Source organism: Triticum urartu, chromosome 2A, assembly GCF_056163025.1.
Source record: "Triticum urartu cultivar PI428250 chromosome 2A, HENAU_Tu73, whole genome shotgun sequence".
Taxonomy (NCBI): Eukaryota; Viridiplantae; Streptophyta; class Magnoliopsida; order Poales; family Poaceae; genus Triticum; species Triticum urartu.
This window is the reverse complement of record NC_141874.1, coordinates 160,630,121-160,647,581: the sequence shown is the minus strand read 5'-3', so window position 1 is coordinate 160,647,581 and position 17,461 is coordinate 160,630,121. Positions and strand designations below refer to the sequence as shown.

The window sequence follows — 17,461 nt, the reverse complement described above, 5'->3', positions numbered from 1 at the left end:
AGCCTCCATGCCTGTCTTGAGAGTAAGGCAATGTTAAAAATTTCGAGATCACGAAAGGCTAAACCTCCCAGGTTCTTGGGTCTAGTCATGACGTTCCACGACACCCAACGCAGTTTCCTTTTACATTGTTTACTTCCCTACCAGAATTGACGGATTATGGAAGTTACACTCTCTTTGCAACGTCCAACCATCAAAGAGAAGAAAAATGGTCCTGCGCCGACTGGCCGACTCAGCGGCCCGGCCCAGCGGGGCCTTAAACCCCTTTACTACGCCCCCGAAAGATTCTCTCCTCGTCCTCATCCAAACCCCGACCGAATCCCCAACATCCCCCACCGCCGCAGATAAAAATCCAAATAATCGAAGCCCCGCCGTACTCTCGCCCATGGCGCTGCTGCAGCTGCATCCGCCGCCGCTGGCGGCGCTCGGTCGCTCCGTTCTCCCCTGCCGCCCGTTCCCCTCGGCGACCGCGACCGCCCGCCGCTCCCTCGCCTCAGTCGCCTTCTCGCTCCAGACCAACGTGCGCCTCCTCAAGCCCAACCGCCGCTCCCGGCGCTCCCGCTACCCCTACTACGACCTCGACGACGATGAAGAGGAAGAAGATGAGGAGTACGACGAGGACGACGAGAGCGAGGTGAGCTTCCCCAATACCAGTAATCATTGCCAAGTTGAGTAGGCCTTTGCTTCACTGCCAGTGCCTGGCTCTAGTCATGTGAGAGAAATGCGAACTGGGCTCTCACTTGGTTTTAAAATGTGCTCGTCGCAGGAGAATTTAATTGGACAATCGTATTGGTATAGAGCGTGATGTAATCTCTAGCTCAGTGTCTCGTGAAGATTTGGCATACCCTAGTCATCAAGGAAATACCTATACCGTTTGTGCCTATTCTAGAATTTATACTTCCGGTATGCAGTTCGGAGGGAGTACAATTTGCATGTTTGATATGAATGCTTGTCTTCCCGTGCGTTCAGTTTTGGCTCTGTATCTCACATTACATCAGATCATTATAACCACATAATGTAGCACAGTTGATACTTTATCAGATTATAAGCACCGCATAATGTGGCACAGTTAATATTTTGTAGTGTAAGAACTTTGTCGAGGCTTCGTAAGGACTAGTGCCAACAAAGCATGAGCAATCAGCCATTTGGCAGGTCTTGTGTAGTTCTGTGTTTGGATATGAATTGCAATGGTCAGGATATCGGTAACTTGTACCATATCGGTCGGGTGCTGAGTAGGGATAAATAGGCGAATTTTCCAGTTAATCGCCTGATAAATAAATTAGTTAATTGGCTATTCGGTGACCCACCGAGTAGCGATTAACTGACTGAGGTGCAGATTAACTGGCCGATATTTGGAACAATGATGAATTGTCAGTGCTGTTACCATTGAACCCTCCCGAGTCCTGACAAATGGTCTGAGATTTGCTAGGAGAGCTGGAACATATTGACCAAACTCTTCTAGCTCCTTTTAGTTTCGGTAACATCAGATGCTTCTGTGCTCACATGCAAACAATACATACTTAAAAAGGATATTGCGATACAACGTGTTCAATTGCCCCTTCATATATTAGTGACACATGACGCCATAGTGAATGCTCCCATGTTTTGCTATTTAAAAGGGTGTTATCATAATGAACAGTGGTCTATCTAAACCCAGTGTACAGAATTTCCTTGGAAGGTGTATGTCACATGTTGTGTTGACACACTGCTCATACTACATCATTAGATGCTGCGTTTGAATTATTATGCAGAATTTTGTCTAAAAAAATCACTTATGTTTATCTGCTCATAAAACAAATATTACAAACTCACTGTTCCAGTATATCTTACTCTATATTGCACTACTCTTTTCAGGACGATTTATCAGGTTTGGAGTATCCTGGTGTCCTTTATACAAACAACCCGCGTGCTCCGAACAAGAGAGCAGGTATACTTAAGCTATGTAAAATTTCTTAAAAACAATGGTACCTTGTATTGAAACCTGGCTCTATGCTTCAGGACGAAAAACACAACTGGTGAAAGAAAATTGGGAAGGAAGGCGGCCCAAAACTCGTGATAAACATGCTAGTCCAGGAAGGTCTAATTCCCTCCAGCCCAGGAGCAAAATAAACAGAACATTACTAAATCTTACAAGCATGAACAGTGAAGTAGAGGTAGATTTCTAAGATCAATTCAGTATGTGCATGTTTCTGGTCCATATTTTAGTATGTAAGGTACATTGACTAACAAAGATTTGTTGTTGCAGTTGAAAAATGAAAGCATCTCTCGTATTCTGTTTGAAAAATTGCAAGAAGAATATGACTTTGATGATAAATGGTTACCGCTTATTGATTACCTGTGCTCATTTGGACTGAGGGAATCCCATTTTACTTACATTTATGAAAGACACATGGCTTGCTTGCAAATCAACCGGGCTTCTGCAGAAGAAAGGTTGGAGTTCCTTCTAAGTGTTGGTGTTAAAAGCAAGGATCTGAAGAGGATGCTGGTCAGACAGCCGCAAATCTTGGAATACACTCTCAGCAATCTGAAGTCTCATGTTGCTTTTCTGGCTGGCATTGGTGTTCCGGATGCACGTATGGGGCAAATTATTTCTTCTGCCCCTTCATTTTTATCTTACAGTATTGAGCAGTCCCTGAAGCCAACTATAAGCTATTTGATTGAGGAAGTGGGTATTGAGGAGAGGGATGTGGGAAAAGTGGTGCAGCTAAGCCCTCAGATTCTGGTGCAGCGAATTGATAATGCGTGGAAATCTCGATTTCTTTTTCTCTCAAAAGAACTAGGGGCTCCCAAAGATAGCATTGTCAAAATGGTCACAAAGCACCCACAGCTGCTTCATTACAGCATTGAGGAGGGCATCTTGCCTCGAATCAATTTCCTTAGAAGCATTGGCATGAGAAACTCTGATATTCTCAAAATATTGACAAGTCTTACTCAGGTATTACCATATGTCCATATACATGTTATCATTCCTCATCCTTATATCTTTGCTGTTGCTATTAAGTGTCTCTCGTGGTAAATGTATCCTGCCATGTTTTTCAGGTGCTATCTTTGTCGGTGGAGAAAAATCTCAAACCAAAGTATCTTTATTTGGTCAATGACCTTAAGAATGAGGCTCAATCCCTGACGAAGTACCCCATGTACTTGAGCTTGTCTCTTGAGCAGAGAATTCGTCCCCGTCACCGTTTTCTTGTTTCATTGAAGAAAGCTCCAAAGGGCCCATTTCCTCTTAGCTCCTTTGTGCTTACAGATGAGCGTTTTTGCCAGCGGTTGGCTGGGACGAGCTTAGAGAAGTACCATACATTTAGACAGAGCTTGCTGCTGACAGGTTTCGAAGATAAGACTGGAAGGAAACCATTGGCATCACGACGGTAGATAGTTTGAGGAACTTGACCATAGGCAAGAGGGTTGCTTCTGACTTCCGTGCCTGTCCTCACTGTAAGAAAGCTCCAGAGGGTCTATTTCATATTAACCTCCCTCGCGCCTGTGGACGAGCATTTTTGCCATCAATGAGCCTTTGACTAACTTAGAGAGAGAAGTAACATACATCGAGACAGAGCGTCTGTTGGCAGGTTTTGCCGAGAAGTCTGAAGGAAATTGTTAGCACCAAGGCAGTAGATGATTAATATTCAGCTGATAGGTTGCGTTTTAGACTATGAGCCTGCCCTTCCTCACTGTAAGATGACCATCTTACACAGCACTTTCCTTTTCTTTCTGTGTCTTCCGGTTGTTATTTTGCGTAGTTCTAATGATTGGTCTACTATTTTCCAGGAAATGGCCTAGGTTGCTGGCCTGGTTACCCCTCTGTTCAGCTGTTGCCTTGTGAAACATCTTGTAGAGTCTTTCTGATAGCTCCGGATCAACTACAAATGGATGGTTCATCTGACAGAACAGCATCCACCGGAATAGCTGATCGAACATTCTGCTAACTGCTTAAAGAGTAGCTGCCTTGACTTCTACTTACGGTTAACCGCAACTTTCGAGCAACATATTAAGTCTAGCAAAACTGCAGCTTGACCATATAGCGTGCAACTTCTGTGTCAGACATATACGCCCTCCGTTCCCAAATATTTGTCTTTCTAGGCATTTCAAATGGACACAACATACGGATGCATGTAGACATATTTTAGAGCGTAGATTCACTCATTTTGTTCTGTATGTAGTCACTTGTTGAAATCTCTAGAAAAACAAATATTTGGGAACAGAGGGAGTAGTAGGCTATAGTAAATTTTCTTCAGGGTTGTAATGATAGAGATTATGCGGTTGAGATTTGCCTGTAATGGTACTAGTACTGTGCCTACGCCCTCCCTGTCTCTCACAGGGTTATGATGGGAATCGCACTTTTAAAAACTATACCGTCGAGGGATCTCAGCAGGTGCAGTAGCGGAAGAAGAAAACGAGTGCAGCATTCGGCGAGGGGCCACATGTACCAGAAAATGCTGGGGTCATGTGCTTCTGAGCGAATTTTTCCGTCAAGTTTCAATATTTCGTTACTAAGTTTAGGATGTATGAATCTGAAAAATTTCACGCAACAGCACGTGTGTATTTGCAGTAATGTAAAAGACAAGATATGTGTATTTCACACCTTTCCTTTTCTTTTCTTTATATAACGCAAATATATATGGAAAACGCTTGGCTTCTACCGGCGGATCGCACGTGAGCATCCGCAAGCTCATCCTTACGGCGCATGTCTTAACCGAGCGGTCCTTTTTTTTCTTTCTTTCGGTCAACGTTATTGCTGCTGACTGTCCACTATGACGAGTTTTCACAATATGGTCTTTGTTGCAAAAACTGCAACAAGACCTATGTTGCAGAAAAAATAAATTTGTAATGAGACCTTTGTTGCAAAAAAAAACTAAATTGCAACAACACATCTGTTGCAAAAAAATAAAATAAAACTGAAATAAGGCCTCCGTTGCAAAAAAAATATTGCAACATTATCCGTGTTGTAGAAATTTCCCGCAACACACCCTGTGTTGCAATGATAAAAAGTGACGCTCAATCGCTCAATCCAATAAAGCCGATGACTCGTGAGGCGGTGTATCTTATAAAAATATCCGTCGGCCGGGTAGCAGCACCTAACATATATTGGCAGTGGCGGAGGCAGGGGGTGGCCAGCCAGGGCCCGGGCCCTCCCCAACATCCTAATTTCCTTTGTATTATGCATATGAACAGTGAATTTTTTTACTATTGCCTGCAGCCGGCCCTCCCCAACATCAGATTATACGCATTCCTGCCTCCACCACTGTATATTGGCTCAAATTTTGTATGTTCATACTACATCAACAATATGTACCCCGCCATCCTTATTCGAAATGTTTACAACATACACATGTGTGTTTTGATCATCTGAAATTAGCCGGCTTCAGCCGCGTCAGTTCGCACGCACTGTTTGGTTTGGGGCTTGGGAGCTAAAAAAGGCAGCCTTTTGTTTCCGGTGGTGCCAACTAAAGGAAGCTTTAGCTCTAGCACTAGCATTGTCCCACTTAAAAAAAAACAAAAAACTGGCATGTAGGAGTACTAATCTCAAGGCAATTCAAAAATGATGTGCAACAATTCAAAGAAAATCTGGCATGTACTAATCTCAGGTTGGAAATAATCACCACTTGTTCCTATCACCAGAGTAATGCAACTCTCTCTCGAAGATAAACAACAATGACGTACAACTAAACAGGTAAGCAAAACCCAATGAACCAACTGAAACTGAAGATATCTTCCATTACTCTCTCCGAAAGAGACGCACAGGTCTCAGTGTCATATGCAAACACAAACTGTTTCTGTTTTGCTATTAACTACCAAAAAAACTCAGTGTGTAGAGTAGAATTACAAGGATTCTTAGATCATGCATCAGCAGGTCATAACAGCAGGGGGGTTGACCCCAAACCTAATCAACCAAGGAAAGCGCTTCAATGTACAAAAACTTCCCTTTGTTTATATGATCTATCTAAGAGGAAACCATAGAAGCGTTTCAGTAATCAGTATAGTGTACTCAAGTTTGCTGCGTCTTTAGTATACTCATCTAATCTACAATCTATGTCTGGAGTGTATATGTATCGAATGGGAGTCGACAACATCTGAATGGGGAACTCCGTTCCAATCCACTTATACTTGCGCCACTGGCTGGTCAGGTCAGGCCTCCTTGTAGAAACAGTCGACATCTGGAAGAGCGGCAGCGATCTCGTCCCTGCAAAAGAGCTCACATGGTTCAGATCTGCTACTACTAGACTAACCAACAGGGGAAAGGCAACAAAAATGATATCGGAATGGGAAATAACAATGGCCAAATAACAATGGCCGTTGCTACTCAAAATAATACAGAATATCAAATAACGCGCAACATCTGAAGTGCTCCGATTCCAGCATAATTTGGTTTGTCGCAACCATGATAAGGTCAGCCATTCTAGGTAGCATAACAGCTCGATTAAGCATCCTAAAAGTCGATAGATGGTAGCTGAAAATGCCGACATAAATAGGAAAACTCACATATCTTGTTGTGCTGCGCCTCCATCTGGCACACCTGGCACTTCATCCGGAACACCTGGCACTTGTCCTGCCACTCCATTCCCAGCAGGGTTCCTGTATTTGCAACACTTCCAGACTTGAGCATTCAGAGTTTGCAATTGCAAAAAAAGTCCCTTGTTCCTGAACTTGTAATATTTAAAATATATTGGGTAAGGTAAAAAAAAGAAGGAAAACTCAGATATCTTGTTCTGCTGCGTCTCCATCCAGCACACCTAGCACGTCATCTGGCACTGCAACCGGGGCATTTGGCACATGTCCTAGCCCTCCACCCGGGCCATTCAGCCCATGATTCCCAGCAGGGTTCCTGTATTTGCAACACTTCCAGACTTGAGCAGAGTTCACAAATGCCAAAAAAAGTCCCTTATTCCTGAACTTGTAATGTTTAAAATACATTGATGAAGGTAAAAAAGAAGGAAAACTCACATATCTTGTTGTGCTGCGTTTCCATCTGGCGCACCTGGTTCTTGTCCTGGCACTCCACCCAGGGCATTTGGTACATGTCCTGGCCCTCCATCCAGGCCATTCGGCCCATGATTCTCAGCAGGGTTCCTGTATTTGCAACATTTCCAGACTTGAGCATTCAGAGTTCACAAATGCAAAAAAACAAGGTCCCTTATTTCTGAACTTGTAACATTTAAAAATATATTGAGTAAGGTACGGCCTAACTAAATCAGTGCTCCAAAAATAAACTAATTCCATGAATTGAATTAATGAACGACAGGGACACTTTATAAGTACCCCAAAATACAAAATAAACGAAACCAACATAACCTAAATGAAGCATAAAATCAAACCAGCAGCTTACGGAGAGAATAAAGGCTAGTGATGTTTACAGAATATGGTATAGGCCACCTAGATACACAAAAAAAAATTCAAATCAGTAGCCTAATGTGTAGCCATGTCACTAGGAAGCAAATGACAACAACAAAGCTTGGAAATCAAATTCTGGGACTGACATCCTAAATGGATAATGATGCTGGAAAAGGAGACTAGTCCACAAAGTCAAACAAAAGAGAAGTCGATAACAATCAGCAACTGACTAGTCTGAGAAATGCCAAAAATAAAGTAAGTCATAAGAGCTTAGAAAAATGTCATGCGACATTTCCACCATAGCTAACAGTAAAGATTCTGTATGTGTGAATAGCACACATGAGATACTGTTTTAACAGAAATTATAGATCTACGTTTACACTATATGATAGGATAACGTAAAAGGAAGCAAAATAAAGCAACCATGTACTAAATCGTTACCACAGATAATAGGGGATATAGCGGTCCACGTGAAGTCTTGCTCCGGAGATGAAGTGAGGGACCTCAGGATTCCAGTTTGATAAAAGCAGCCTCACTGTCCCAGGGAGCATGAATCTCACAAAACCATATGACCTTCCATGCGGAATAGTCACAGACACGACAGACCCGAAATTGCTGGAACAAACATCATAAATAATATTAACATAATGACATAGCACTTGGGATCTTTATTTAAAGGGCCTGAACGCTTAAGTTACAAGACGATACCTGAAATACGAATGAACCTTTGATTCAGTGCATATTTCTCTACTTTGAGCAGAGAAGGTGATATAAATCCGAGTTTCACTATTGAAATCCATCACATTTGGATTGTAGGCTGGTGGAGCAACCTCCAACAGGATTACATACCATTGAAAGCTGTTTTGAAACATCAATGGTTATAAATCAGAACGTCTAGAAAAAGAAAAGAGACGTGTCTCAATTTTTTTCAGAAAGGTAAAGAGATGTGTCTCATTGCTAATTTAAAGTGAACAAAACAGACAACTAAAAGAGAGATATTAGAAATGAGACCACAGAAAACCTGTCATGAAACAAATAAATCGTATGAAGACGCCAGAGCAAACTCAGCAGGTGATCAGGATTCCCATCCTGTCCGTCTTGCAGAAGCTTTATGTGCAACTCAGAGCAATTCCGTGGCAAATCCACTACTGGGACAGGAAAACCATGCATCATATGCAGAAATACCCTGATTTGGATCTCTATCCTCCCAAATGAGTCAAGTCCATGAGAGAACCAACAGTCTGAACCATACTTGCAAGATCCATCAATCATGTAGAAGCGGCAAGGCTGGTCAGACCTCCAAACCATTTTCTGTTTCCTGTGCCACAGAGAACATCAAGGAAAATTAAAAAATAATAAATTGGTGTCATAAATAATTAATATCACGGAAACCATTCTCTGTTTCCTGTGCCACAGTAAGAAACAATGGCATGTATTCACCAGAATTTCACGTTGCCCATTTTGCACTTCAAAAAACTGAAGAACAAAAATCCAACCAGAGACCACTAGAACGTACTCCATATATTATACCATATAAACTGGCAATCAACAGAAAAGATAGGGTAAAGTAGCATATCCACGACCAAGAACCAGCCAAGAACCTCCAGAATTCCATCAAAATCAATATTGATGCACCAGCTAATCCACATTTGACCCCGCAAGAACTCATCAAGCTAAGAAAACCTGGAATCATGCTTCTGTGCCCCTAAAGCGTTAATGTACACACAGGCGGGAGCAGAAAGAAGGAAGGTAACATATTCGTGACCACGAACTATTCTAGTCCCCAAATCGCCTCCAGAAGTCAACCAAAATTGGTACGTTGTATTTGATATACTCCACAAATTAACCCCGCAACAAATCATCAAGCCAAAAAACTTGGGATCGTGCTTTTTGTGCCCCTAATCCTAATGTCCAAAACTCTTGTAACTCTGGCCGGGAAGCAGAGCAGCACGGGCGGGAGGACCAAGAACCATTCTAACGAAGCAACCTTATGCAAAATTCCACTAAACTTGGTACTGCTGTACAATATACTCCACAAATTATCCCCGCAGCAAATCATCAAGCCAAGAGAACTTGGGATCGTGCTTTTGTCCCCCTAAATCCTACTGTATGTCCGAAACTCTTGTAACTCCGGCCGGGAAGCAGAGCAGCACAAGCGGGAGGACCAAGAACCGTTCTAACCAAGAAACCGTACCATATTCCCACGAAAATCGGTACTGTCGTACGAAATGCAACACAAATTAACTCTGCAAGAACTCGTGAATCCAAGAAAGTTGGAAAGATTCATCTGCACTCCTGAATTTTAACGTCCAAAGGTCTTCTACTCCGGGAAGAAGAGCAGCGCAGGAGGGGAGGGGATGATCAAGAACGAAACACCATGCCCAGAACTCAACCAAATTCGGTAATGTTGTACAAGATACGCGCTCCGCAGATAAACCCCGCAAGAAATCATGCGTCAAGATCGTAATGTACAAACCTGGTCTTTCTCCGCTCCAGGAAGGGTTCAGCACACCGAGGAAGGGTTCAGCAGACCGAGGAAGGGGACGAGGCGGGGGCTGTATATGATGCCTGCGCAAGCTTCTCCGCTCCGGGAAGGGTGAAGAAGAGGGCGAGGAAGAAGACGGTGAGGCGGAGGCTGTATATATGACGCCCGCGCAAGCTTTCGCCTTTGAAAGGAGACGGTAGGCAACCTCGAATTCGCAGCATTGGGCCTGGGCCTGGGCCTGTCCGGTACGCCCAAGGCATGACTTAAGAAGCCCCGAGCAGCATTGGGCCTGGTGCTGGAAAGGCCTCCGCTTGGCTCACTAAGTCCTGGCGCGCCGCCGCCTCCGGTGCGGTGGGAGCCGCCGGAGAGAGGGGCGAGGGGAGGCGTCGGCCCAGCCGCCGCAGTTCCGCATTCCCTGTCGTGGTGGTCGGCACCGACGCCGCCGACCTTCAATTTCACGGAGGGGGCGGCGACCAATCTCGCCGTGGAGCGTCGCTGCGGAGATGCCCGGTGTCGAGCGGAGCGACTGAGCTGGGTTGAGGACAGAGAAGCGGCGTTGCGGATGCTCGGCCTGGATCAAAGCGACGGAGGTCGGTGGAGAAGAGAGAAGCGGCGGTGGGTGCGCCATTGCGGTGGCTGGCGCGCCTCTGCAGGAGTCTCGTGGTGGGTCGTGTGAGGAAGAATCGCATGCCTTCAGTCAAGTAAGCAGGAGAAAAATTCACTACACGTGCATTTACTTGGGCTGGCGTTAACTTTAGTCCGTGTGGTTACAAATACCCGAAATATAATCACCAAACTTGCTCTAGAAGGTCGTCTACGGTCCATTATACAGTTTTATGTACGTATATGATGAGTTGGCTCGAGTCAACCGATGCCAAGTGTGCATTGACTACCACATGTGCCCAGCTCGCTGGAATACGCATGCACGCAGGTTTTTTTTTGTGCAAAATTGACAGTTATTAAAGATCTACCCCCACTTGTTCGCACACCTGGCCGGATCGAGCCACACCCGCTCGGACCGAGCCCAACCGCTGCCGCTCCCAACCCTATCTCGCAGACTCCGTCGTCGCCGTCTGAAAGTGCAAGTACCCCTAGGTGATTTTGGTAATTTCTAACAACATATAACTCATTGAACTAATGCTATTTCATGATTAATATTTCAGGAAAGTTTAATGATTGGCATGGCATGGATGAGAAAAGTGGACCCCTAAAAAATGCTAAGGACAAAAGGATTGGCTTAAGCTCAAAGCTCAAGACTCTACATTTTCTATTTTAGTGATCCAAGATCACATTGAGTCTATAGGAAAAGTCAATACTATTAAAGAGGGATGAGGTGTTGCTTAATGAGGCTCTTCCTCAAAATGCTTAGTAATATGCTCCAAAGCCCTCAACTACTTTCTCACATCCATGTATGACCTAAACCAAAAGTCAAACTCGGCCCCGCCGATTCTTTCTATCCGGCACCACCGAGTTCAGATGTCATAGCCACTGCCACAAACCCTAGGAAAATCGGTCTCACCGATAGAGATCCCCGTCTCACCGAGATGGGATTGTAATCTCTCTGTTTTCCTTCGTAACGTTTCGGTCCCACCGAGATGAGCGATCGGTCCCACCGAGATTGCAATGTAAACTCTCTGTTTCCCTTTCGTAACATTTCGGTCTCACCGAAATGAGCGAATCGGTCCCACCGAGTTTACCTAACCAACTCTTTGGTTAGCTTATTACCAAAATCGGTCTCACCGAGTTTGTGTAATCGGTCTCACCGAGATTACGTTATGCCCTAACCCTAACCATATCGGTCCTACCGAGTTGCATGTCGGTCCCACTGAAAATTCTAACGGTCACTAGATTTGCTGATTTGGTCCAACCGAGTTTATCAATTCGGTCCCACCGAGATTGGCAAGTTGTGTGTAATGGTTAGATTTTGTGTGGATGCTATATATACCCCTCCACCTCCTCTTCATTCGTGAAGAGAGCCATCAGAACGAACCTACACTTCCAACTTACCTTTTCTGAGAGAGAACCACCTACACTTGTGTTGAGGCCAAGATATTCCATTCTTACCATATGAATCTTGATCTCTAGCCTTCCCAAGTTGCTTTCCACTCAAATCTTCTTTCCACCAAATCCATATCCTGTGAGAGAGAGAGTTGAGTGTTAGGGAGACTATCATTTGAAGCACAAGAGCAAGGAGTTCATCATCAACACACCATTTGTTACTTCTTGGAGAGTGGTGTCTCCTAGATTGGCTAGGTGTCACTTGGGAGCCTCCGACAAGATTGTGGAGTTGAACCAAGGAGTTTGTAAGGGCAAGGATACCGCCTACTTCGTGAAGATCTACCGCTAGTGAGGCAAGTCCTTCGTGGGCGACAGCCATGATGGGATAAACAAGGTTGCTTCTTCGTGGACCCTTCGTGGGTGGAGCCCTCCGTGGACTCGCGCAGCCGTTACCCTTCGTGGGTTGAAGTTTCCATCAACGTGGATGTACGATAGCACCATCTATCGGAACCACGACAAAAACATCCGTGTCTCCTATTGCGTTTGAATCCTCCAAACCCTTCCCTTTACATTCTTGCAAGTTGCATGCTTTACTTTCCGCCGCTCATATACTCTTTGCATGCTTGCTTGAATTGTGTTAAGATTGCTTGACTTGTCCAAAGTTGCTAAAATCTGCCAAGAACTAAAATTGGGAAAAGGATAAGTTTTATTTGGTCAAGTAGTCTAATCATCCCCCTCTAGGCATACTTTCGATCCTACAAGTGGTATCAGAGTTTTGGTCTCCATTTGCTTTGATTTCCATAGCTTTTGGTAGTCATAGCCTTGGTTTCACAACCTAGGAGAGTATGGCGTCTAGCGAGGGAAATTACCACCGTAGAGGTCCTTACTTTGATGGTACTAATTTTGCTAGTTGGAAGCATAAGATGAAAATGCATATTCTTGGACATAACCCCGCCGTATGGGCTATTGTGTGTATTGGCTTGCAAAGTAAATTCTTTGATGGGAGAGAACCGAACCGTGAAGCTACCGCGAAAGAGTTGTAGATGCTGCAATATAATGCTCAAGCTTGTGATATCCTCTTCAACGGATTGTGCCCCGAAGAATTCAACAAAATCAGCCGTCTTGAGAATGCAAAGTAAATTTGGGATACTTTGATTGATATGCATGAAGGTACCGACTCCGTCAAGGAATCCAAGTTGGATGTGCTTCAAAGCCAGCTTGACAAGTTCAAAATGAAGGATGGTGAAGGTGTCGCTGAAATGTACTCTAGGCTTGCTCTTATCACAAATGAGATCGCCGGCTTAGGAAGTGAAGAGATGACCGACAAATTCATCATCAAGAAGATCCTAAGAGCTTTGGATGGAAAATATGATACCTTATGCACATTGATCCAAATGATGCCCAATTACAAAGATCTCAAGCCAACGGAATGTTGGAGATCATAGCAGAAATTTAAAATTTTCTACGCATCACCAAGATCAATCTATGGAGTAATCTAGCAACGAGGGGAAGGAGAGTGCATCTACATACCCTTGTAGATCGCTAAGCGGAAGCGTTCAAGTGAACGGGGTTGATGGAGTCGTACTCGTCGTGATCCAAATCACCGATGATCCTAGCGCCGAACGAACGGCACCTCCGCGTTCAACACACGTACGGTTGGGAGGCGCCTCCTCCTTCTTGATCCAGCAAGGTGAGAGGAGAAGTTGAGGGAAAACTCCGACAGCACGACAGCGTGGTGGTGATGGAGCTCGTGGTTCTCCGGCAGGGCTTCGCCAAGCACTACGGAGGAGGATGAGGTGTTGGAGGAGGAAGAGGGCTGCGCCAGGGGAAGGGTGCGTCTGCCCTCTCTCTCCCTCACTATATATAGGGGGAAGGGAGGAGGGGGAGGTGCCCTAGGGTTCCCTAGGGGAGGGGCGACAGCCACAGGGGAAACCCTAGATGGGTTTGGGCGCCCCCACCCCTAGGAAACTTGCCCCCCAAGCCGGGAGGGGCGGCTGCCCTAGGGGTGGCGCCCCCACCTCTTCTGGTTACGTGAGATGGGGTGGGAGGGACGCTCATCCCCTTAGTGGGCTGATGTGCCCTCTCCCCTTGGCCCATAAGGCCCCCCAACGCTTGCCAGGGCCTCCGAAACCCCTTTCGGACACGCTAGTCATCACCTGGTACCCCCGGAACAATTCCGGACTCCAATACCCTTCGTCCAATATACCGATCTTCACCTCCGGACCATTCCAGAGCTCCTCATCATGTCCGGGATCTCATCCGGGACTCCGAACAACCTTCGGTAACCACATACTATTTCCCATAACAACTCTAGCGTCACCGAACCTTAAGTGTGTAGACCCTACGGGTTCGGGACCCATGCAGACATGACCGAGACAACTCTCCGGCCAATAACCAATAGCGGGATCTGGATACCCATGTTGGCTCCCACATGTTCCATGATGATCTCATCGGATGAACCACGATGTCGAGGATTCAATCAATCCCGTATACAATTCCCTTTGTCCAGCGGTATTGTACTTGCCCGAGATTCGATCGTCGGTATCCGATACCTTGTTCAATCTCGTTACCGGCAAGTCTCTTTACTCGTTCCGTAACACATCATCCCGTGATCAACTCCTTGGTCACATTGTGCACATTATGATGATGTCCTACCGAGTGGGCCCAGAGATACCTCTCCATTTACACGGAGTGACAAATCCCAGTCTCGATTCATGCCAACCCAATAGACACTTTCGGAGATACCTGTAGTGTACCTTTATAGCCACCCAGTTACGTTGTGACGTTTGGCACACCCAAAGCACTCCTACAGTATCCGGGAGTTGCACAATCTCATGGTCTAAGGAAATGACACTTGACATTAGAAAAGCTTTAGCAAACGAACTGCACGATCTTGTCCTAGGCTTAGGATTGGGTCTTGTCCATCACATCATTCTCCTAATGATGTGATCCCGTTATCAACGACATCCAATGTCCATGGTCAGGAAACCGTAACCATCTTATTGATCAACGAGCTAGTCAACTAGAGGCTTACTAGGGACATGGTGTTGTCTATGTATCCACACATGTATCAGAGTTTCCTATCAATACAATTCTAGCATGGATAATAAACGATTATCATGAACAAGGAAATATAATAATAACCAATTTATTATTGCCTCTAGGGCATATTTCCAACAGTCTCCCACTTGCACTAGAGTCAATAATCTAGTTCACATCGCCATGTGATTAACACTCACAGGTCACATCGCCATGTGACCAACATCCAAGAGTCTACTAGACTCAATGATCTAGTTCACATCACTATGTGATAAACACTCAAAGAGTTCTGGGTTTGATCATGTTATGCTTGTGAGAGAGGTTGTAGTCAACGGGTCTTGCCATATTTAGATCCCTATGTATTTCGCAAAACTTTATGTCATATCGTAGATGCTGCTACCACGTTCCACTTGGAGCTATTCCAAATTGTTGCTCCATTATACGTATCCGGTATCTCTACTCAGAGCTATCCGGATAGGTGTTAAGCTTGCATTGACATAACTCTTTATGTCGAACTCTTTATCACCTCCATAACCGAGAAACATTTCCTTATTCTTCTAAGGATAATTTTGACCGCTATCTGGTGATCCAGTCCTAGATCACCTTTGTACCCTCTTGCCAGACATGTGGCAAGGCACACATCAGGTGCGGTACTCAGCATGGCATACCGTATAGAGCCTATGACAAGAGCATAAGGGACGACCTTCGTCCTTCCTCTTTCTTCTGCCGTGGTCAAGCTTTGAGTCTTACTCAACTTCACACCTTACAACTCAGGTAAGAACCCCTTCTTTGACTGATCTATTTTGAACTCCTTCAAAAACATGTCAAGGTGTGCGTTCTTTGAAAGTATCATCAGGCGTCTTGATCTATCTCTATAGATCTTGATGCCCAATTTGTAAGCAACTTTATCCAGGTCTTCCTTTGAAAAACACTCTTCAAACAACCGTTTATGCTTTCCAGAAATTCTACATTATTTCGAATCAGCAATATGTCATCCACATATACTTATCAGAAATGTTGTAGTGCTCCCACTCACTTTCTTGTAAATACAAGTTTCTAGCAAACATTGTATAAACCTAAAAGCTTTGATCACTCCATCAAAACATATATTCCGATTCCGAGATGCTTGCTCTAGTCCATAGAAGGATTGCTGGAGCCAGCATACCTTTTAGCATCCTTAGGATCGTCAAAACCTTTTATTGTATCACATACAACTTTTTTTACGAAAACTGGTAAGAAAACTTGTTTTGACATCCATCTGTAAGATTTCATAATCGAAAAATACAGCCAATGCTAACATGATTCCGACGGACTTAAGCATCACTACGGGTGAGAAATTCTCATCGTAGTCAACTCCTTGAACTTGTGAAAAGACTCTTTCCCACAAGTCGAGCTTCATAGACGGTAACATTACCGCCCACATCCGTCTTCTTCTTAAAGACCCATTTATCTCAATGGCTTGCCGATCATCGGGCAAGTCCACCAAAGTCCATACTTTGTTCTGATATATGGATCCTATCTCGGATTTCATGTCTTCTAACCATTTGTCGGAATACGGGCCCACCATCGCTTCTCCATAGATCGTAGGTTCATTGTTGTCTAACAACATGATATCTAAGACAGGATTACCGTACCACTTAGGAGTAGTACATATCCTTGTCGACCTACGAGGTTCGATAGCAACTTGATCCGAAGCTTCATGATCACTATAATTAACTTCCTATTCAACAGACGTAGGCGCCACAGAAAACATCTTTCTGTGTTGCGTCACTCTCTGGTTGAAGTAAAGGTTCGACAACCTCATCAAGTTCTATCTTCCTCCCACTCAATTCTTTCAAGAGAAACTCCTCCTCGAGAAAGGACCCGTTCTTAGCGACAAATAATTTGCCCTCGGATCTGAGATAGAAGGTATACCCAACTGTCACCCTTGGGTATCCTATGAAGATGTGTTTGTCCGCTTTGGGTTCGAGCTTCTCCGGCTAAAGCCTTAAGCATCGCAGCCCCAAACATTAAGAAACGACAACTTTGGTTTCTTGCCAAACCATATTCTTACGACGTCGTCTCAACGGACTTAGATGGTGTCCTATCTAAAGTGAATGCAGCTGTCTCTAACGCATAACCTCAAAATGAAAACGGTAGATCGGTAAGAGACATCATAGATCGCACCATATCTCATAAGGTTCGTTTATGACGTCCGGACACACCATTACCCTGTGGTGTTCCAGGTGGCTTCAACTGTGAAACAATTCCACAATGTCTTAAGTGTTTGCCAAACTCATAACTTAGAAATTCTCATTGATCAGATCGTAGGAATTTGATCTTCTTGTTATGATGATTCTTAACTTCACTCTGAAATCGCTTGAACTTTTCAAACGTTTCAGATGTGTGCTTCATTAAGTAAATATACCTATATCTACTCAAATCGTCAGTGAAGATGAGAAAATAGCGATATCCACCGCACGCTCCAATTCTCATTGGATCACACACATCTGCATGTATGATTTCCAACAAGTCACTTGCCCGTTTCATTGTACCTGAAAACAGGGTCTTAGTCATCCTGCCCATGAGGCATGGCTCGCATGTGTCAAGCGATTCAAAATCAAGTGACTCCAA

General features: G+C 44.5%; 2 protein-coding genes across 2 annotated transcripts; one reads left to right on the top strand and one right to left on the bottom strand.

Moving 5' to 3' along the window:
* The first annotated feature begins 293 nt into the window (after nucleotides 1–293).
* Nucleotides 294–4,595, top strand: LOC125536469 (Mitochondrial transcription termination factor family protein). Its single transcript, XM_048699695.2, has 6 exons — nucleotides 294–631; nucleotides 1,852–1,924; nucleotides 1,996–2,150; nucleotides 2,243–2,932; nucleotides 3,037–3,670; nucleotides 3,766–4,595. The coding sequence occupies exons 1-5, from the start codon at nucleotides 383–385 to the stop codon at nucleotides 3,367–3,369; spliced, it is 1,500 nt and encodes a 499-aa protein (XP_048555652.1). The 5' UTR covers nucleotides 294–382; the 3' UTR covers nucleotides 3,370–3,670; nucleotides 3,766–4,595.
* A 1,097-nt stretch (nucleotides 4,596–5,692) lies between these two features.
* LOC125541318 (uncharacterized) lies at nucleotides 5,693–10,599 on the bottom strand. Its single transcript, XM_048704762.2, has 8 exons — nucleotides 9,803–10,599; nucleotides 8,348–8,644; nucleotides 8,035–8,184; nucleotides 7,768–7,941; nucleotides 6,940–7,065; nucleotides 6,729–6,820; nucleotides 6,478–6,570; nucleotides 5,693–6,178 (listed from the first exon to the last, which is right to left on the bottom strand). The coding sequence occupies exons 2-8, from the start codon at nucleotides 8,632–8,634 to the stop codon at nucleotides 5,970–5,972; spliced, it is 1,131 nt and encodes a 376-aa protein (XP_048560719.1). The 5' UTR covers nucleotides 8,635–8,644; nucleotides 9,803–10,599; the 3' UTR covers nucleotides 5,693–5,969.
* Nucleotides 10,600–17,461: the final 6,862 nt, after the last annotated feature.

Excerpts from the sequence above, each read along its gene's own strand:
- LOC125541318 (XM_048704762.2), bottom strand. The coding sequence starts at position 8,634 with ATGGTTTGGAGGTCTGACCAGCCTTGCCGCTTCTACATGATTGATGGA. Across the intron at positions 6,571-6,728 it reads AGTGCCAGATGACGTGCTAG|GAACCCTGCTGGGAATGGAG; the intron begins GTGTGCTGGATG and ends TTGCAAATACAG. Across the intron at positions 6,179-6,477 it reads GGCGCAGCACAACAAGATAT|GGACGAGATCGCTGCCGCTC; the intron begins GTGAGTTTTCCT and ends GCTCTTTTGCAG.
- LOC125536469 (XM_048699695.2), top strand. The coding sequence starts at position 383 with ATGGCGCTGCTGCAGCTGCATCCGCCGCCGCTGGCGGCGCTCGGTCGC. Across the intron at positions 632-1,851 it reads ACGAGGACGACGAGAGCGAG|GACGATTTATCAGGTTTGGA; the intron begins GTGAGCTTCCCC and ends TACTCTTTTCAG. Across the intron at positions 2,151-2,242 it reads GCATGAACAGTGAAGTAGAG|TTGAAAAATGAAAGCATCTC; the intron begins GTAGATTTCTAA and ends TTGTTGTTGCAG.